General features: G+C 36.7%; 1 protein-coding gene across 1 annotated transcript in view; it reads left to right on the top strand.

Annotated features, from left to right (window-relative positions):
• MALRD1 (MAM and LDL receptor class A domain containing 1) overlaps window positions 1–22736 on the top strand; it is a gene marked incomplete at both ends in the record, with an annotated part of 583874 nt that overhangs the window by 30787 nt on the left and 530351 nt on the right. The window contains one exon of the mRNA XM_079699366.1: window positions 20637–20733. Coding sequence (XP_079555492.1) covers window positions 20637–20733 — 97 coding nt within the window. The remainder of the gene's footprint in view (window positions 1–20636; window positions 20734–22736) is intronic.

Here is a 22736-nt window from a genome sequence, read left to right as displayed (position 1 = left end):
GGGGTGAGATGATACTTCATTGTGGTTTTGATTTGCATTTCTCTAATAACTAGTGATGTTGAGAATACTTTCATGTGTTTGTTGCCAATCTGTATATCTTCCTTGGAAAAATGTCTATTTAGGTCTTCTGCCCATTTTTGGATTGGGTTGTTTGTCTTTTTGATACTGAGCTGCATGAGCTGCCTGTATATTTTGGAGTTTAATCCTTTGTCGGTTGCTTCATTTGCAAATATTTCCTCCCATTCTGAGGGTTGTCTTTTCGTCTTGTTTATGGTTCCCTTTGCTGTGCAAAAGGTTTTGTAAGTTTCATTAGGTCCCATTTGTTTATTTTTGTTTTTATGTCCATTTCTTTAGGAGATGCATCAAAAGGGATCATGCTGTGATTTATGTCATACAGTGTTCTGCCTATGTTTTCCTCTAAGAGTTTTACAATGCCTGCCTTCCATTTAGATCTTTAATCCATTTTGAGTTTATTTTTGTGTATGGTGTTAGGGCGTGTTCTAATTTCATTCTTTTACATGTAGCTGTCTAGTTTTCCCAGCACCACTTATTGAAGAGGCTGTCTTTTCTCCACTGTATATTCTTGCTTCCTTTATCAAAGATAAGGTGACCATATGTATGTGGGTTTACCTGTGGGCTTTCTATCCTGTTCCATTGATCTATATTTCTGTTTTTGTGCCAAAGCTACTGTCTTGATTACTGTAGCTTGTAATATAGTCTGAAGCCATGGAGCCTGATTCCTCCAGCTGCATTTTTCTTTCTCAAGATTGCTTTAGCTATTAGGGGTCTTTTATGTTTCCATACAAATTGTGAAAGTTTTTGTTCTAGTTCTGTGAAAAATGCCATTGGTGGTTTGATAGGGATTGCATTGAATCTGTAGATTGCTTTGAGTAGTAGAGTCATTTTCACAATGTTGATTCTTCCAATCCAAGATCATGGTATATCTTTCCATCTGTTTGTATCATCTTTAATTTCTTTCATCAGTGTCTTATAGTTTTCTGCATACAGGCCTTTTGTCTCCTTAGGTAGGTTTGTTCCTAGGTATTTTATTCTTTTTGCTGCAGTGGTAAATGGGAGTATTTCCTTAATTTCTCTTTCAGGTTTTTCAACATTATTGTATAGAAATGCAAGAGATTTCTGTGCATCAATTTTGTATCCTGCTACTTTACCAAATTCATTGATTAGCTCTAGTAGTTTTCTGGTAGCATCTTTAGGATTCTCTATGTATAGTATCATGTCATCTGCAAGCAGTGACACTTTTATTTCTTCTTTTCTGATTTGGATTCCTTTTATTTCTTTTTCTTCTCTCTTTGCTGTGGCTAAAACTTCCAAAACTAAGTTGAATAATAGTGTTGAGAGTGGGCAACCTTGTCTTGTTCCTGATCTTAGTGGAAATGGTTTCAGTTTTTCACCATTGAGAATGATGTTTGCTGTGGGTTTGTCATATATGGCCTCTATTATGTTGAGGTAAGTTCCTTCTATGCCTACTTTCTGGAGAGTTTTTTTAATCAGAAATGGGTGTTAAATTTTGTCATAAGCTTTTTCTGCATCTATTGAGATGTTCATATGCTTTTTATTCTTCAATTTATTTATATGGTTTATTACATTGATTGATTTGCACATATTGAAGAATGCTTGCATTCCTGGGATAAACCCCACTTGATCATTGTGTATGATCCTTTTAATGTGCTGTTGGATTCTGTTTGCTAATATTTTGTTGTTGATTTTTGCATCTATGTTCATCAGTGATATTGGCCTGTAGTTTTCTTTTTTTTGTGACATCTTTGTCTGGTTTTGATATCAGGGTGATTGTGGCCTCATAGAATGAGTTCAGGTGTGTTCCTCTCTCTGCTATATTTTGGAAGAGTTTGAGAAGGATAGGTGTTAGCTCTTCTCTAAATGTTTGATAGAATTCGCCTGTCGAGTCATCTCGTCCTGGGCTTTTGTTTGTTGGAAGATTGTGAACCACACTTTCAATTTCAGTGCTTGTGATTTGTCTGTTTATATTTTCTATTTTTTCCTTGGTCAAACTTGGAAGGTTGTGTTTTTCTAGGATTTTGTCCATTTCTTCCAGGTTGTCCATTTTATTGGCATGTCATTGCTTGTAGTAATCTCTCATGATCCTTTGTATTTCTGCAGTGTCAGTCGTTTTTTCTCCTTGTTCATTTCTAATTCTGTTGATTGGAGTCTTTTCCCTTTTTTTTCACACACACACACTGTATTTTATTTTTACAAGAGATAAATAAACTGACACCAAGCATTGTAAATGGATGACCACAACAAAAGCAGCAATGATTACAATTATCAAACATGAAACACACTCATACTATATCATAATATTGACATTCAGTCCAGTAGTCCTCCACTGTAACAGCTCCTTTACTTTGCAGTGAAAATTGATTTGTATATTTTTTGCCTCTGAGTCCTTGTGGGATTTTTTTTATTATTCAAAAAGAAAGTCACAAAAATTATAATCATCCTTATCAGTTCACTCAGTCCCATGTAATTAATTTTTTTTCATCTTGATCTTTTGTTAGCACTTTTATGAATTCATCAGTTTTGCATTAGAGTTCTAAAAATGCTTATTCATTCAGTTCAGCAGTCTCATCAGTTACCAGAGACCTGTAGTTGTCAGAGTCTTTTCCATGAATTCCTTGAAGATGAAACACTTTCATAGGAACATTTTTGCAAAAGCATCAGAGTATACACAGAAATGTGTATAAATGAGAAAAGACTTAAAAATGACCACGGTTGAAGATTTGATGAAAGTTCATAATAATGCAATTGACAAGGAAATTTAGTTATTTTTGAGATATACATTTTAAAGTCATAACTAGAATTATGAATTAAAACATTATACCAGAACATATAAGATTTTTAGAAATTTCATGTAATGTCTGAAACATTTATATTAACATATTTCCATACAAATAACCCAAAGAAAGTTTAGTGTTAGTTGGTTTTTTTTGTTGTTTTTTTATACTGCAGGTTCTTATTAGTCATCAGTTTAATACACATCAGTGTGTACATGTCAGTCCCAGTCGCCCAATTCAGCACATCACCATCCCCACCCCATGGCAGTTTCACCCGTTGGTGTCCATACATTTGTTCTCTACATCTGTATCTCAACCTCTGCCTTGCAAACCGGTTCATCTGTACCATTTTTCTAGGTTCCACATACATGCGTTAATATACGAGATTTAGTTTTCTCTTTCTGACTTACTTCACTCTGTATGACAGTATCTAGATCTATCCACGTCTCAACAAATTACTCAATTTTGTTTCTTTTTATGGCTGAGTAATATTCCATTGTATATATGTACCACATCTTCTTTATCCATTCATCTGTCTATGGGCATTTAGGTTGCTTCCATGACCTGGCTATAGCAAGCAGTGCTGCAATGAACATTGGGGTGCATACATCTTTTTGAATTATGGTTTTCTCTAGGTATATGCCCAATAGTGGGATTGGTGGATCATATGGTAACTCTATTTTTAGTTTTTAAAGGAACCTCCATCCTGTTCTCCATAGTGGCTGTATCAATTTACACTCCCATCAACAGTGCAAGAGGGTTCCCTTTTCTCCACACCCTCTCCAGCATTTGTTGTTTGTAGATTTTCAGATGATGCTCATTCTAACTGGTGAGGTGATACCTAATTGTAGTTTTGATTTGCATTTCTCTAATAATTAATGATGTTGACCAGCTTTTCATGTGCTTCTTGGCCATCTGTATGTCTTCCTTGGAGAAATGTCTATTTAGGTCTTCTTCCCATTTTGGGATTGGTTTGTTTGTTTCTTTAATATTGAGCTTCATGAGCTGTTTATATATTTTGGAGGTTAATCCTTTGTCTGTTGATTCGTTTGCAAATATTTTCTCCCATTCTGAGGGTTGTCTTTTCGTCTTGTTTATGGTTTCCTTTGCTGTGCAAAAGCTTTGAAGTTTCATTAGGTCCCGTTTTTTAATTTTTATTTTTATTTCCATTACTCTAGGAGGTGGATCAAAAAAGATCTTGCTGTGAATTATGTCAAATAGCATTCTTCCTAACCTTTCCTCTAAGAGTTTTATAGTGTCTGGTTTTACATTTAGGTCTCAAATGCATTTTGAGTTTATTTTTGTGTATGGTGTTAGGGAGTGTTCTAATTTCATTCTTTTACATGTAGCTGTCTAGTTTTCCCAGCACCACTTATTGAAGAGACTGTCTTTTCTCCATTGTATATCTTTGCTTCCTTTGTCATAGATTAGTTGATCATAGGTGCGTGGGTTTATCTCTGGGCTTTCCATCTTGTTCCATTGATCTATGTTTGTGTTTTTGTGTCAGTACTGTATTGTCGTGATTACTGTAGCTTTGTAGTATAATCTGAAGTCAGGGAGCCTGATTCCTGCAGCTCCATTTTTTTCCCTCAACACTGCTTTGTCTATTCAGGGTCTTTGTGTCTCCATACAGATTTTAAGATGATTTGTTCTACTTCTGTAAAAAATGCCATTGGTAATTTGATAGGGATTGCATTAAATCGTTAGATTGCTTTTTGTAGTATAGTCATTTTCACAATATTGATTCTTCCAATCCAAGAACATGGTATATCTCTCCATCTGTTGGTATCATCTTTAATTTCTTTCATCAGTGGCTTATACTTTTCTGCATACAGGTCTTTTGTCTCCCTAGGTAGGTTTAATACTAGGTATTTTATTCTTTTTTTTGCAGTGGTAAATGGGAGTGTTTCCATAATTTCTCTTTCTTATTTTTCGTCATTAGTGTATAGGAATGCAAGAGATTTCTGTGCATTAATTCTGTATCCTGCAACTTTTCCAAATTCATTGATTAGCTCTAGTAGTTTTCAGGTGGCATTTTTAGGATTCTCTATGTATAGTATCATGTCATCTGCAAACAGTGGCAGTTTTACTTCTTCTTTTCTAATTTTTATTCATTTTATTTCTTTTTCTTCTCTGATTGCCATGGCTAGGACTTCCAAAACTATGTTGAATAACAGTGGTGAGAGTGGACATCCTTGTCTCGTTCCTGATCTTAAGAGGAAGTGCTTTCTGTTTTTCACCATTGAGAATGATGTTTGCTGTGGGTGTGTCATATATGGCCTTTATTATGTTGAGGTAGGTTCCCTCTATGCCCATTTTCTGGAGAGTTTTTATCATAAATGGGTGTTGAATTTTGTCAAAAGCTTTTTCTGCATCTATTGAGATGACCATATGGTTTTTGTTCTTCAATTTGTTAATATGGTGTATCACATTGATTGATTTGCATATATTGAAGAATCCTTGCATCTCTGGGATAAATCCCATTTGACTGTGTTGTTGGATTCTGTTTTAATGTGTTGTTGGATTCTGTCTGCTAGTATTTTGTTGAGGAATTTTGCATCTATATTCATCAGTGATATTAGTCGGTAATTTTCTTTTTTTGTAGTATCTTTGTCTTGTTTTGGTATCAGGGTGATGGTGGCCTCATAGAATGAGTTTGGGAGTGTTCCTTCCTCTGAATTTCTTGGAAGAGTTTGTGAAGGATGGGTGTTAACTCTTCTCTAAATGTTTGATCGAATTCACCTGTGAAGCCATCCGATCCTGGACTTTTGTTTGCTGGAAGGTTTTTAATTGCAGTTTCCATTTCATTACTTGTGAATGGTCTGCTCATATTTTCTGTTTCTTCCTGGTTCAGTCTTGGAAGGTTATACCTTTCTAAGAATTTGTCCATTTCTTCCATTTTTTCCATTTTATTGGCATAGAGTTGCTTGTAGTAGTCTCTTAGGATGCTTTTTATTTCTGCAGTGTCTGTTGTAACTTCTCCTTTTTCATGCCTAATTTTATTGATTTGAGTCCTCTCCCTCTTTTTCTTGATGAGTATGGCTAATGGTTTATCAATTTTGTTTATCTTCTCAAAGAACCAGCTTTTAGTTTTATCGATCTTTGCTATTGTTTTCTTTGTTTCTATTTCATTTATTTCTGCTCTGATCTTGATTTCTTTCCTTCTGATAACTTTGGGTTTTGTTTGTTCTTCTTTCTCTAGTTCCTTTAGGTGTAAGGTTAGACTGTTTATTTGAGATTTTTTTTTTGTTTTCGAGGTAGGCTTCTATAGCTATAAACTTCCCTCTTAGAACTACTTTTGCTGCATCCTGTAGGTTTTGGATCATTGTGTTTTCATTGTCATTTGTCTCTAGGTGTTTTTTTGATTTCCTCTTTGATTTCTTCAGTGGTCTCTTGGTTATTTAGTAACGTATTGTGTAGCCTCCATGTGTTTGTGTTTTTTATGTTTTTTTCCCTGTAATTTATTTCTAATCTCATAGTGTTGTGGTCAGAAAAGATGCTTGATATGATTTCAATTTTCTTAAATTTACTGAGGCTTGATTTGTCACCCAAGATGCGACCTATACTGGAGAATGTTCCATGCACACTTGAGAAAAAGTGTAATCTGCATTTTTTGGCTGGAATGTCCTATAAATACCAATTAAATGTATCTGGTCTATTGTGTCATTTAAAGCTTCTCTTTCCTTATTTATTTTCATTTTGGGTGATCTCTCCATTGGTGTAAATGAGGTGTTAAAGTCCCCTACTATTATTGTGTTACTGTCAATTTCCTCTTTTATAGCTCTTAGCAGTTGCTTTATGTATTGAGGTGCTCCTATGTTGGGTGCATATACATTTACAATTGCTATATCTTCTTCTTCGACTGGTCCCTTGATCATTATGTAGCATCCTTCCTTGTCTCTTGTAATAGTCTTTAATTTAAAGTCTATTTTATCTGATATGAGTATTGCTACTCCAGCTTTCTTTTGATTTCCATTTGCATGGAATATCTTTTTCCATTCCCTCACTTTCAGTCTGTATGTGTCCCTCGGTCTGAAGTGGGTCTCTTGTCGACAGCGTATATATGGGTCTTGTTTTTGTATCCATTCAGCAAGCCTGTGTCTTTTGCTTGGATCATTTAATCCCTTCACGTTTAAGGTAATTATCAATATGTATGTTCCTATTAACATTTTCTTAATTGTTTTGGGTTTTTTTTTTTTTGCAGGTCCTTTCCTTCTCTTGTGTTTCCCACTTAGAGAAGTTCCTTTAGCATTTGTTGTAGAGCTGGTTTGGTGGTGCTGAATTCTCTTAGCTTTTGCTTGTCTGTAAAACTTTTGATTGCTCCATCAAATCTGAATGAGATCCTTGCCAGGTAGAGTAATCTTGGTTTTAGGTTCTTCCCTTTCATCACTTAAGTATATCATGCCACTTCCTTCTGGCTTGTAGAGTTTCTGCTGAGAAATCAGCTGTTAAACTTATGGGAGTTCCCTTGTATGTTATTTGTCGTTTTTCCCTTGCTGCTTTCAATAATTTTTCTTTGACTTTAATTTTTGCCAATTTGATTACTATGTGTCTCAGTGTGTTTCTCCTTGGGTTTCTTCTGTATGGGACTTGCTGCACTTCCTGGACTGGGTGGCTATTTCCTTTCCCATGTTAGGGAAGTTTTCGACTATAATCTCTTCAAATATTTTCTCTGGTCCTTTCTCTCTCTCTTCTCCTTCTGGGACCCATATAATGTGAATGTTGTTGCATTTAATGTTGTCCCAGAGGTCTCTTAGGCTGTCTTCATTTCTTTTCATTCTTTTTTCTTTAGTCTGTTCTGCAGCAGTGAATTCCACCATTCTGTCTTCCAGGTCACTTATCCATTCTTCTGCCTCAGTTATTCTGCTATTGATTCCTTCTAATGTAGTTTTCATTTCAGTTACTCTATACTTCATCCCTGTTTGTTTGTTCTTTAATTCTTCTAGGTCTTTGTTAAATATTTCTTGCATCTTCTCAATCTCTGCCTCCATTCTCTTTCTGAGGTCCTGGATCATCTTCACTATCATTATTCTGAATTCGTTTTCTGGAAGGTTGCCTATCTCTACTTCATTTAGTTGTTTTTCTGGGGTTTTGGCTTGTTCCTTTATCTGGTATATAGCCCTCTGTCTTTTCATCTTGTCTATCTTTCTTGAATGTGGTTTTTGTTCCACAGGCTTCAGGATTGTAGTTCTTCTTGCTTCTGTTATCTGCCCTATGGTGGATGAGGCTCTGTAAGAGGCTTGATGGGAGGGACTGGTCGTGGGTAGAGCTGACTGTTGCTCTCAGCAATTTCTTGACTAACCCAACCTGCTGGTGTTGGAGGGTCTCCTGCAGAGGTGGGGGGTGGCTGTGGCTCACCGTGGGGACAAGGACACTGACAGCAGAAATTCCGGGAAGTACTCCTTGGCGTGAGCCTTCCCAGAGTCTGCCATTAGCCCCACCAAAGAGCCCAGGTAGGATCCAATGCTGGGTTGCCTTGGGCCAAACAACCCTCCCTTTTTTTTCTTGATGAGGCTGGCTAGTGGTTTAGCAATTTTGTTTAATTCTCAAAGAACCAGCTTTTAATTTTACTGAACTTTGATATTGTTTCCTTCATTTCTTTTACATTTATTTCTGGCCTGATCTTATGATTTCCTTCCTTCTGGTAACTTTGAGGCTTTTTTGTTCTTCTTTCTCTAATTGCTTTAGTTGTAAGGTTAGGTTGTTTATTTGAGGTGTATCTTGCAGTAGGATTGTATTGCTATAAACTTCCTTCTTAGAACTGCTTTTGCTGCATCTCATAGGCTTTGGGTCATGGTGTTTTCATTGTCATTTTTCTCTAGGTATTTTTTGATTTCCTGTTTGATTTCTTCAGTGAAATCTTGGTTATTTAGTAGTGTATTGTTTGTATTTGTCACAGTTTTTTTCCTGTAATTGATATGTAGTTTCATAGCGTTGTGGTTGGAGGAGATACTTGATATGATTTCAATTTTCTTAACTTTACCAAGGCTTGATTTGTGACCCAAGGTATGATCTATCCTGGAGAATGTTCCATGAGCACTTGAGAAGAAAGTGTATTCTGTTGTTTTTGGATGGAATGTCCTATAAATTTCAATTAGGTCCATCTTGTTTAATGTATCATTTAAAGCTTGTGTTTCCTTATTTATTTTCATTTTGGATGATCTGTCCATTGGTGAAAGTGGGGTGTTAAAGTCCCCTACAATGATTGTGTTACTGTTGATTTCCCTTTTTATGGCTGTTAGCATTATCCCTATGTATTGAGGTGCTCCTATGTTGGGTGCATAAATATTTACAATTGTTATATCTTCTTCTTGGATTGATCCCTTGATCATTATGTTGTGTGCTTCTTTGTCTCTTGTAATAGTCTTTATTTTAAAGTCTATTTTGTCTGATATGAGAATTGCTACTCCAGCTTTGTTTTGATTTCCATTTTCATGGAATAACTTTTTCCATCCTCTCACTTTCAGTCTGTATGTGTCCCTAGGTCTGAAATGGGTCTCTTGTGGACAGCATATGTACGGGTCTTGTTTCTGTATCCATTCAGCCAGTCTGTGTCTGTTTGTTGGAGCATTTAATCCATTTACATTTAAGGTAATTATCGATATGTGTGTTCATATTACCATTTTCTTAATTGTTTCGGGTTTGTTATTGTAGGTGTTTTCTTTCTCTTTTGTTTCCTGCCTAGAGAAATTCCTTTAGCATTTGTTGTAAAGCTGGTTTGGTGGTGCTGAATTCTCTTAGCTTTTGCTTGTCTGTAAAGGTTTTACTTTCTCCATCAAATCTGAATGAGATCCTTGCTGGGTAGAGTAATCTTTGTTTTAGATTTTTCTCTTTCATCACTTTAAATATGTTGTGCCACTCCCCTCTGGCTTGCAGAGTTTCTGCTGAAAGATCAGCTGTTAACCTCATGGGATTCCCTTGTATGTTATTTGTTGCTTTTAGTTAAGTGCTTTTAATATTTTTTCCTTGTATTTAATTTTTGATAATTTAATTGATATGTGTCTTGGCGTGTTTCTCTTTGGATTTATCCTGTATGGGACTCTCTGTGCTTCCTGTACTTGATTGACTATTTCCTTACCCATGCTAGGGATGTTTTCAACTATAATCTCTTCAAATATTTTCTCAGTGCCTTTGTTTTTCTTCTTCTTCTGGGACCCCTATAATTCGAATGTTGGTGCACTTAATGTTGTCCCAGAGCTCTCTGAGGCTGCCCTCAATTGTTTTAATTCTTTTTTCTTTATTCTGCTCTGTGGTAGTTATTTCCCCTATTTTGTCTTCCAGGTCACTTATCTGTTCTTCTGCCTCAGTTTATTCTGCTATTGATTTCTTCTAGAGAATTTTTAGTTTCATTTTTTGTGTTGTTCACCATTGTTTCTTTGCTCTTTAGTTCTTCTACGTCCTTGTTAAACGTTTCTTGTATTTTCTCCAATCTATTTCCAAGATTTAGATCACTTTTACTATCATTACTCTGAATTGTTTTTCATTTAGACTGCCTATTTCCTCTTCATTTGCTTTGTCTAGTGAGTTTTTACCTTCTTCATGTGCTGTGTATTTCTCTGTCTTCTCATTTTGCTTAACTTACTGTGTTTGGGGTCTCCTTTTCGCAGGCTGCAGGTTCGTTTTTCCCGTTGTTTTTGGTGCCTTCCCCCAGTGGGTAATGTTGGCTCAGTGGGTTTTGTAGACTTCCTGGTGGAGGGGACTGGTGCCTGTGTTCTGATGGATGAGGCTGGATCTTGTCTTTCTGGTGGGTAGGACCGCGTCTAGTGGTGTGTCTGTGAACTTAGTATGATTTTAGGCAGCCTCTCTGCTAATGGGTGTGTTTGTGTTCCTGTCTTGCTCATTATTTGGCATAGGGTGTCCAGCACTGTAGCTTGCTGGTCATTGAGTGGAGCTGGGTCTTCACGTTGAGACAGAGATCTCTGAGAGAGCTTTTGCCATTTTATATTATGTGTGGCTGGGAGGTCTCTGGTAGACCAATGTCCTGAACTCGGCTCTCCCAACTCAGAGGCTCAGGCCTGACACCCAGCCGGAGCACCAAGACCCTGTCAGCCACACAGCTCAGAAGAAAAGGGAGAAAAAGAAAGAAAGAAAGAAAAATAAAATAAAATAGAGTTATTAAAATAAAATATATTTTTAAAAAGTAATAGAAAGAAAGAAGAGAGCAACCAAACTAAAAACAAATCCGCCTCTTTGTGTAGGTCACCTGAGGGCATCTGTTCCCACCCAGACATTACGGGGTTAATGTAGCAGCTGATTCGGGGGCTCTGGCTCACTCAGGCCAGGGGGAGGGAGTGGTATGGAATGCAGGGCGAGCCTATGGTGGCAGAGGCTGGCGTGATGTTGCAACAGTCTGAGGCATGCTGTGTTCTCCCGGGGAAGTTGTCCCTGGATCATGACACCCTGGCAGTGGCAGGTTGCACAGCCTTCCGGGAGGGGAGGTGTGGGTAGTGACCTGTGCTTGCACACAGGCTTCTTGGTGGCTGCAGCAGCAGCCTTAGCATTTCATGCCCGTAGATTTTAATCCCAGCTGGACCCTGGCTTAGCATGGGTTTCTGAGAAAGCCTCTGGATCTGGCTCCTGTATGTGGGCTTTGTCACCTTCATCTGTAAAAGACTAGGTCCATTTCTTAATAAACCTGAATCATATGTTAATTTCTGAGAGAATAAACAAGGAATGGTGTTTACACATTTCATCCACAAAGATGGCAGCATTTCAGAAGGTTTCTGAAGATGTTAAAGGAATAGCATCTAGCACTGATTGATCACTTACTATGTGTAAAGCACTGCATTTAGTCCTTCATGTATATTATCTTACGGACCCTTCACAGCAGTCCTCTGAACTAAAATTTACCCCACTGTTCACATTTGTATTATGAGCTTTAGAGAAAGAAATAACCTACCAAATCCCTTATAAGATTAGAACCTAGGATAGTTTGATTTCAGATCTCAATTATTTAGTCACTGAGCCGTGATAATTTTGTATCATGTTAAAGCAGTATAAGGATTTATAAAATATAGAAAAAAAATTCCAACCTCTAGATTTGGTCAGATCTAATATGACTCATTAAGTATTCATTTGTCTGCTGTGTTAGATGAAGCATTACTATGCATTGCATGGTGCTGATTAACTGCAATCACATTTCTCAAAATTGCAGATATAAGCAATTAATTTTACTATTGTCTTCAAATATTCATAGAAGCAAAGAATATAGGCCTAATGTACAGCAAAAATTTAGTCTCAAATTCAAGTGAAAAATTCCCTCATCCATGTTTTTTTCTGGTTCTTGAAAGGAGTTCACCTATTGGTTTTATGAATAGGAAGGAATGAATACTATGTTACTAATTATATCACCAGCTATGGTTTTCAAGTTGAATGACTGGATTCTTGAGAAGTCAGTGCCTGAATTTTAAAAAGATACTGAAGCATTTTTAATATGCTACTATCTACTTGTTATTTCTTTGATATTCCATTTAGAAATGCCAGAGAGTTCTCACCACTCTCCTATTCAGAAACAATAGGCTCTGGGCTTCCCTGGTGGTGCAGTGGTTGGAAGTCTACCTGACGATGCAGGGGATACGGGTTCATGTCCCCGTCCGGGAGGATCCCACGTGTTGCAGAGCGGCTGGGCCAGTGAGCCGTGGCCACTGAGCCTGCACCTCCAGAACCTGTGCTCCGCAACAGGAGAGGCCACAGCAGTGAGAGGCCCGCATGCCTCTGGAAAAAAAAAAAGAAAAGAAACAATAAGCTTTATTAATATGAACAAAAGATGTTACTACTAATAATAAACTGTTAATGTTACTCTCAAACTTTTCAAAATCATAATATGAGAGACTTTATCTTTTAATTCAAGAATACTTACAGTGTGAACACATGATGGAGAAAAGAATACTGTCATCTTTTTGTGTTTCACGTGTTTACTTGAGAAATAATATTGAATGTGTACTACTAATTAAGAAAACTTTCACACGGTAACTATAACTACAAGGGTTTCTGTTAGTGTAGTTACTAGTGTAATCCAAGTGAGTTTATGTCCATTATTCACCTACCATCAAAGTTTCCTGTATGATTTAAATCAAGTGTTCTGAGCCCTAAGCTTCGCTTCAAAAGCCATCTTCTCTTAAAATGTTTGGTGGAAAGAAATTTGTCTCATGTTTGTTGTTTGTTTGTTTATCTTATTATTATTTTTTAAACATCTTTATTGGAGTATAATTGCTTTACAATGGTGTGTTAGTTTCTGCTTTATAACAAAGTGAATCAGCTATACATATACATATGTCCCCGTATCTCCTCCCTCTTGCATCTCCCTCCCACCCTCCCTTATCCCACCCCTCTAGGTGGTCACAAAGCACCAAGCTGATCTCCCTGTGCTACGTGGCTGCTTCCCACTAGCAATATATTTTACATTTGGTAGTGTATATATGTCCATGCCACTCTCTCACTTCGTCCCAGCTTACCCTTCCCCCTCCCCGTGTCTTCAAGTCCATTCTCTACGTCTGCGTCTTTATTCCTGTCCTGCCCCTAGGTTCTTCAGAACCTTTTTTTTTTTTTTATAGATTCCATATATATGTGTTAGCATGCAATATTTGTTTTTCTCTTTCTGGCTTACTTCACTCTGTATGGTGGACTCTAGGTCCATCCACCTCACTACAAATAAATCAATTTTGTTTCTTTTATGGCTCAGTAATACTCCATTGTATATATGTGCCACATCTTCTTTATCCATTCATCGGTCGATGGACACATAAGTTGCTTCCATGTTCTGGCTATTGGAAATAGTGCTGCAATGAACATTGTGGTACATGCCTCTTTTTGAATTATGGTTTTCTCAGGGTATATGCCCAGTAGTGAGATTGCTGGGTCATATGGTATTTCTATTTTCAGTTTTTAAAGAACTCTCTATACTGTTCTCCATAGTGGCTGTATAAATTTACATTCCCACCAGCAGTGCAAGGGGGTTCCTTTTTCTCCACACCGTCTCCAGCATTTATTGTTTGTAGATTTTTTGATGATGGCCTTTCTGGACGGTGTGAGATGATATCTCATTGTAGTTTTGATTTGCATTTCTCTAATGATTAATGATGTTGAGCATTCTTTCATGTGTCTTCTGGCAATCTGTATATCTTCTTTGGAGAAATGTATTTTTAGGTCTTCTGCCAATTTTTGAGCTGGATTGTTTGTTTTTTAGATATTGAGCTGCATGTGCTGCTTATATATTTTGGAGATTAATCCTTTGTCAGTTACTTCATTTACAAATATTTTCTCCCATTCTGAGTGTTGTGTTTTCGTCTTGTTTATGGTTTCCTTTGCTGTGCAAAAGCTTTTAAGTATAATTAGGTCCCATTTGTTTATTTTTGTTTTTATTTCTTTTTCTCTAGGAGGTGGGTCAAGAAGGATCTTGCAGTGATTTATGTCATAGAGTGGTCTGTGTTTTCCTGTAAGAGTTTTATAGTGTCTGGCCTTACATTTAGGTCTTTAATCCATTTTGAGCTTATTTTTGTGTATGGTGTTAGGGCGTGTTCTAATTTCATTCTTTTACATGTAGCTGTCCAGTTTTCCCAGCACCACTTATTAAAGAGGCTGTCTTTTCTCCATTTTATATTCTTGCCCCCTTTATCAAGAATAAGGTGACCATATGTTCGTGGGTTTATCTCTGGGCTTTCTATCCTGTTCCATTGATCTATATTTCTGTTTTTGTGCCAGTACCATACTTTCTTGATTACCGTAGCTGTGTAGCATAGTCTGAAGTCCAGGAGCCTGATTTCTCCAGCTCCGTTTTTCTTTCTCAAGATTCCTTTGGCTATTCACGGTCTTTTGTGGTTCCATACAAATTTTAAGATATTTTGTCTTAGTTCCATGAAAAATGCCATTGGTAGTTTGATAGGGATTGCATTGAATCGGTAGATTGCTTTGGGTAGTATAGTCATTTTCACGATGTTGATTCCTCCAGTCCAAGATCATGGTATATCTCTCCATCTGTTTGTATCATCTTTAATTTCTTTCATCAGTGGCTTATAGTTTTCTGAATACTGGTCTTAAGTCTCCTTAGGTAGGTTTATTCCTAGGTATTTTGTTCTTTTTTTTTGAAATGGTAAATGTGAGTGTTTCCTTAATTTCACTTCCAGATTTTTCATCATTAGTGTATAGGAATGCAAGAGATTTCTGTGCATTAATTTTGTATCCTGCTACTTTACCAAATTCATTGAGTAGCTCTAGTAGTTTTCTGGTAGCATCTTTAGGATTCTCTATGTATAGTATCATGTCATTTGCAAACAGTGGCAGATTTACTTCTTCTTTTTCTATCTGGATTTCTTTTTCTTCTCTGATTGCTGTGGCTAAAACTTCCAAAACTATGTTGAATAATAATGGTGAGAGTGGACAATCTTGTCTTGTTCCTTATCTTAGAGTAAATGCTTTCAGTTTTTCACCATTGAAAGTGAAGTTGGCTGTGGGTTTTTCATATATGGCCTTTATTATGTTGAGGTAAGTACCCTCTATGCCCACTTTCTGTAAGGTTTTTATCATAAATAGCTGTTGAATTTTGTTGAAAGCTTTTTTCATCTGTTGAGATGATCATATGGTTTTTCTCCTTCAATTTGTTTATATGGTGTACCATATTGATTGATTTGCGTATATTGAAGAATCCTTGCATTCCTGGGATAAACCCCACTAGATCATTGTGTATGATCCTTTTAATGTGTTGTTGGATTTTGTTTCGTAGTATTTTGTTGAGGATTTTTGCATCTATGTTCGTCAGTGCTATTGGCCTGTAGTTTTCTTTCCTTGTGACATCATTGTCTTTCTTTCTTTTTTTTTTTTTTTGCGGTACGCAGGCCTCTCACTGTTGTGGCCTCTCCTGCTGCGGAGCACAGGCTCCAGACGCACAGGCTCAGCAGCCATGGCTCACGGACCCAGCTGCTCCGCGGCATGTGGGATCGTCCTGGACCGGGGCACGGACCCATGTCCCCTGCATTGGCAGGCGGACTCTCAACCACTTCGCCACCAGGGAAGCCCCATTGTCTTTCTTTTTGATATCTTTGTGACATTTTTGTTGTGGTATCAGGGTGATGGTGGCCTCATAGAATGAGTTGGGGAGTGTTCCTCCCTCTGCTATATTTTGGAAGAGTTTGAGAAGAATAGGTGTTAGGTCTTCTCTAAATGTTTGATAGAATTCACCTGTGAAGCCATCTGGTCCTGGGCTTTTCTTTGTTGGAAGATTTTGAATCATAGTTTCAACTTCAGTGTTTGTGATTGGTCTGTTTATATTTTCTGTTTCTTCCTGGTTCAGTCTCGGGAGGTTGTGCTTTTCTAAGAATTTGTCCATTTCTTCCAGGTTTTCCATTTTATTGGCATATCGTTGCTTGTAGTAATCTCTCATGATCCTTTGTATTTCTGCAGTGTCAATTTTTACTTTTTTTTCATTTCTAATTCTGTTGATGTGAGTCTTCTCCCTTTTTTTCTTGATGAGTCTGGCTAATGGTTTATCAGTTTTGTTAACTTCTCAAAGAACCAGCTTTTAGTTTTATTGATCTTTGCTATTGTTTCCTTCATTTCTTTTTCATTTATTTCTGATCTGTTCTTTATGATTTCTTTCCTTCTGCTAACTTCAAGGTTTTTTGTTCTTCTTTATCTAATTGCTTTAGGTGTAAGTTTAGGTTGTTTTTTTGAGATGTTTCTTATTTCTTGAGGTAGGATTGTATTGCTGTAAAATTTGTTCTTAGAATTGCTTTTGCTGCATCCCATAGGTTTTGGATCATCGTGTTTTCATTGTCATTTGTTTCTAGGTATTTTTTGATTTCCTCTTTGATTTTTTCAGTGATTTCTGGGTTATTTAGTAGTGTATTGTTTAGCCTCCATGTGTTTGTATTTTTTACAGATTTTTTCCTGTAATTGATATCAAGTCTCATAGTGTTGTGGTCGGAAAAAATACTTGATATGATTTCAGTTTTCTTAAATTTACCAAGGTTTGTTTTGTGACCCAAGATATGATCTGTCCCAGAGAATGTTCCATGAGCACTTGAGTAGAAAGTGTATTATGTTGATTTTGAATGAAATGCCCTATAAATATCAATGAAGTCCATCTTGTTTAATGTATCATTTAAAGCTTATGTTTCCTTATTTATTTTCATTTTGGATGATCTGTCCATTGGTGAAAGTGGGGTGTTAAAGTCACCTACTACGATTGTGTTACTGTCGATTTCCCCTTTTATGGCTGTTAGCATTTGCCTTATGTATGGAGGTGCTCCTATGTTGGATGCATATATATTTACAATTGTTATATCTTCTTCTTGGATTGATCCCTTGATCATTATATTGTGTGCTTCTTTGTCTCTTGTAATAGTCTTTATTTTAAAGTCTATTTTGTCTGATATGAGAATTGCTACTCCAGCTTTCTTCTGATTTCCATTTGCATGGAATATCTTTCTCCACCCCTCACTTTCAGTCTGTATGTGTCCAAGGTCTGAAGTGGGTCTCTTGTAGACCGCATATATACAGGTTTTGTTTTTGTATCCATTCAGCCAGTCTGTGTCTTTTGGTTGGAGCATTTAATCCATTTACATTTAAGGTAGTTTTCGATGTGTATGTTCCTATTATCATTTTCTTAATTATTTTGGGTTAGTTATTGTAGGTCTTGTCCTTCTGTTGTGTTTCTTGACTAGAGAAGTTCCTTTAGCATTTGTTGTAAAGCTGGTTTGGTGGTGCTGAATTCTCTTAGCTTTTGCTTGTCTTTAAGCTTTTGATTTCTCCATCAAATCTGAATGAGATCCTTGCTGGGTGGAGTAATCTTTGTTGTAGATTTTTCCCTTTCATCACTTTAAATATGTCCTGCCACTCCCTTCTGGCTTGCAGAGGTTCTGCTGAAAGATCAGCTGTTAACCTTATGGGTTATGTTATTTGTTGCTTTTCCCTTGCTGCTTTTAATATTTTTTTCTTTGTATTAATTTTTTGATAGTTTGATTAATATGTGTCTTGGTGTGTTTCTCCTTGGATATTTCCTGTGTGGGACTCTCTGCACTTCCTGGGCTTGATTGACTATTTCCTTACCCATATTAGGGAATTTTCAACTATAATCTCTTCAAATTTTTTTTCAGTCCATTTCTTTTTCTCTTCTTCTTCTTGGACCCCTATAATTCGAATGTTGTTGCATTTAATGTTGTCCCAGAGGTCTCTGTGTCTCATGTTTATTTTTGCATCAGTGCCGGCTATACCTGACTTTTGTGATGTTGCCAAACTCCTAACTCCATTATCTGTGTGTGATCTGCTTTTAGTTTGCTACTTTGCTATTCTCTTTTTTTTTTTTTTTTGGCCATGCCCCATGGCATGGGGGCTCTTAGTTTCCTGACCAGAGATCGAACCCTTGCCCCCTGCAGTGGAAACATAGAGTCCTAACCACTGGACCACCAGGAAATTCACTTTTCTTTTCTTTTCTTTATTTCACCTAACACAGAAAAAGTGAGGGGGGGATGTTTGGAAAACCTTACTTGCTAGAGTTTTGGAGAAAACAAAGAATGTTAATCTCTTTTCTTAGAAACATAACTACCATATTACAAACACAGCTCCTGACTCTAGGGTCTCTCTTTTTAGAAAATTATCATGGGGTTCCACTTTCTTTAGCTCATTCAACCTATCCCTCTTTGCGGGATCCCGACCCAAATCCCTGGTAAATCTTGTTGTTAAATATGTTTAACTGGTGTATCTCATTGTGCCTGGTGGGTCTGCTGTTTTATAGCTACACAGGTCCATTAGTAATTTCCCTATAGTTAGAGAAATTGTTCTTTACCTAAGGAAAACGTTTCCTCTTTCTGTGCCAGTGGGCTCAAAAGGCAGCCGATTTTCATATTAACATTTCTTCAGTTGAATCGAATAAATACATATTGCAAACTCTGGTGAGGAGAGGATTGAAGGTAAGAAGGTAATTTAAAATCTACTTCATTAGATCAGGTGTGAAGATATACAAGTGGAAACAGGGATGGAAAGGATGGGGTGTTAATAGGTCCTGACTGATTGGACATGTGACTGGAGGAAAAAGTCATTCCAAAGGCCATTTTAGAGTTTGAGCACTGAAGTTTTGAGCAGTCTTCTGAAGTTTTGAGTGTTAGGGGAGAGATCCAAGTTGTTAAGAAAGAACTTTATGAATCAGAAGTGACTTCATGTCATCGGAGTGAAAATATCCAGCAGGCTATGGAGATGTGGGAGGAGCGCTCAAGAGAGAAGTTGACATTCCTGATGTAATCTTGTCATCAGCCTGGGTGACAGTTAAAGCCCTGAGGATGAATGGGTTTGCAGGAAGGGTGTAGAGGAAAAAAGAAGAGACTGGTGATTAGTTAACACTTATTTCCACTTCTCTCTTTAAATGTGGCTGCTACAGGTATATGCTTAGTTTGGCAAGAACTAGGGAATATATCTATGTGAGAAAGCTTTCAAGAAGAATAAAGTTAATCTGTAGAGAATAGATTTTTTTATTGGTAAACACTATTCAACCAATAGCTTAAATATTTTAATAACTATGTTATAATAGCTAACACTAATGCCAACTATAGGCCAAGTGCAATTGTACATGTAATAACTCATTAATCCTTACATAAACCTTATCATATAGGTAATAACTTATTATTTTTATCAGTGCCTTTTTACAAAGAAAACTGAGGCACAGAGATATTAAGTACCTTCTCCAAGGTCTTCTTGCTATGAAGTGGTGTATCTGGGATCTGAATTCAAGGAGTCTGGTTCCAAATATACACTTTAATCACTGTGCTATATTGGCCTCATATGAACTATGCCTATGTAACAAAATTTGATAGACCTTTCCCAGCATGATCCTGACTTATAATTAGTTACATGGTTATTCTGTTTTATGTGAAGAGGAGATGACTTTCTGAGGGCTATATATTGATGGTTTGCTGGACACATTATGGATGTTTCTTATATTTTTAATAGACTAGTAGATAGCATCTGGTTCAAGAAGAAATGTATTAGTACATCTTTTTGTACAGAAACAAAAGAGAATGCAGCACAGAAAAATGCAGACCATCTGTTAAGCTAAGAAGCAGTGTGATGTTTTGGCATAATAAAATGTTTATATTATGAACAAGGCTGAGCAATGCACACAAGTTTAATGCATCCATGAATTAAGCCTCACACATCATTGGTATTCATTAGTGAAAGTGGGATAATACTTTCCACCAACACACCAATTTTCTATTGATTTAAGTAATTAGGATTACTTGATCTTTCCAAGTTTCTCAGATTCATTATACCAGAGTATTTCCTGGTGGAGACTGGGTTGGCTTCACATCACAATATAACATTCAGTCATTTTAACAATAAGTCACTGAACAACGATTTCCAGTCAATCACAAGCTATCTCTAGATAATGGCAGAAAATGTGCAGGAGGATACCACAAGGACATCCAAGGCAGGACTGTGAGTAAAATTCAGAGAACCAGAGGTGGAAATGGAGCACAGATGAAAAATGGCAAGAATCAAGAGTTCAAGATGGAGCATGGGTCCAAGAACTGGTAAATACTAAATAGTATGAATGCACAGGAACCAAACTCAGGAAATGATATGGGGCAGAAACCAGGTGACTATTGCTTCATTTCATAAACATGTTACCTAACCTAGACATGTGGGATAGAGATGACTGTACATTTTCTTGTTCTTCAAAATGTATGTTTAGATCTCTTTCCACTTGGAATTGGCATGGTCACCCAAGTGCTTCTAGGAAGTGACATGTGTCTTATTTGTAGGCTCTGTGCTATAAGACTGTGAGGTAGTAATGTTCCTTGCTCTTTGTTTTTGTTTTATTTTATTTTTCTTATCCAGGTTGTTTTTGAAGGCCAGATGATTTCAACTCATGAACAGGATGAAGTCATAGCTATTGATGATATATCCTTCAGCTCAGGCTGCTTGCCTGCAAATGGTAGGAACTTTTTCTTATTTTGATCCCTATTGTGTAGTAAATCCAGTGCAATTTAAATATTGTATAATGACTTTGATCTGCTCTTTATTTTTACTTAATGCTTTAGAGTGAGCTTTTTTCCATTGTTCTAATACACTGTGTAACAATGACTAGATTTATGCTAGAGGTGAAGATGGTATTTTTTTTACTGCTGATGATATAAAGAGCTGAAAGGTGTAATTTAGTCTCAGATTTGGAACCTTGTAGCAACGTTTACACTGTTTAGTTAAATCTTACCCAGAGAACTCTATGCCTTCTAGGAGATCGGGAGAAAACTGGCCTCCCTAGACTTGAAATTATCTTCTTGGAGAATCAATTTGACTATGCCACTGAAAGACACAAATGGAGAAATATATTAATTATAATCTATTTTCTATTTAGATTGAAACAACTAGATCAATAAACCACACAGATCTAAAAAGTCATCCATATTGGTCCCTTGAGTATATTAACTGTATAATATTCAATTCACCAGTCACATTGTTCTCAATAGAAATGTTCAATGTTTAAAATATAAACTGGTAATGATAAAATTAACTTAGTCTAATAAGCAATAACTATACATATTCAGATATATGTGATTATAGATATTTTTCCTTTTGAAATTTTATTATGATATAGTAGAATAAAGATAGCTATTTTGTAGAGAGGATTCCCAGTTCTAATTTTGTACAAAGATATGGTAGTCGTGGTAAAAAATATTCCAGTAACAGAAGAGATGGATTGGTCTACCTAAGAGAAATCAAGGAAACTTGATAAAGGGTGTTTGTATTGTGCTTTGATGTTTAAAAAGCACTCCTGCTGTTATGATAAGAGCTTACAGGTATGTGTCTTTTGCCACTCAAACCAAGATGAGGTTTTACAGGAGCTGATGACAGCACCTTCTAAACACTGGAACACATAAAGGTCTCTTTCATCTTTGTACTGTCAATTCTCAGTATATGTTAGTAAGAAATCATGATAGGATAAATTGAAACATAGGTAAATTGAAATGGAGAACTTTAAAGGAACAGACTATAACCTCCACCCATTCCTAGAAGTAAATAATTTAAGTATAAACATCAGTGCCTTTTCACTAAAAGAAGATAATATTTATTAGATTTATCGGAAGAGAATCAATATACCAGTGTAGAATACATTGTTAACTCCAGAAAAAGCATGATCTGCCGTTCAAATGTCCCCTAATAATTCCTCTTCTGTTACCCTGCATGGTTGTTCCTGAGGCCAGAGCACAGCCTACTTATGCTTGATTTTTAATGAGACACCTAGTCCCTGACCCTGATCACTTCAGCAGGGTCTTTATATATCTCAGTTTTATAGTTTCTGCAGAAATTGAGGTCTGCCAAACAAAATGATCCCTAATAGTTCTATTTATTGCCCAGTCTGGCTGATCACCCTCAAAGGAGAATAAAGCAGTGAAATCAGCTATTGGGTGGACTTTCTGAACCACCAGGAAGCTAGGAACTGGCTGTTGCCATTGAAACTTTGTTTACATTACAGATTTACACAGGAGAATGCTTGGATTGTGCTTGGGACTTGAGATCTCTTGTAATAGGACTCTGCTATCATTTCAGACATCAACTTACTCTTCATCTTTGGCTCTGGGAACCAAAGCCATTTCCCTCATTACCCATGATCCATACACTGGGACAGAGGCTGGTGTAGATGGGCCATAATAATTATTCAGAAGACGAATGCCAGATTTTTAGTAAGCACTTAAAAGAACTCCTTAAAATCACTATAGAAAAAAAAAAAAGCAATAGTAGTGGGAGCGAGAGCATCAGAAAGTTGGACATTCAAGGAAAAGTTGTGGTCACATAGAAAAATATTGGAGTCTACAATTTCTAAGAATAGTTCTAGATAGTGTTATCATCGTATTATTTTGAGGTGGTGTAGAAATAAAGTTTACTGAAGATGAGACATGAACTTTAAAGCTAAATTATTGGGCAGGCCTTTTACATGGA

This window comes from Hyperoodon ampullatus (assembly GCF_949752795.1).
Source record: "Hyperoodon ampullatus genome assembly, chromosome: 3".
Taxonomy (NCBI): domain Eukaryota; kingdom Metazoa; phylum Chordata; class Mammalia; order Artiodactyla; family Ziphiidae; genus Hyperoodon; species Hyperoodon ampullatus.
The sequence above is the reverse complement of the archived record's forward strand: the minus strand, read 5'-3'. Positions and strand labels throughout refer to the sequence as shown.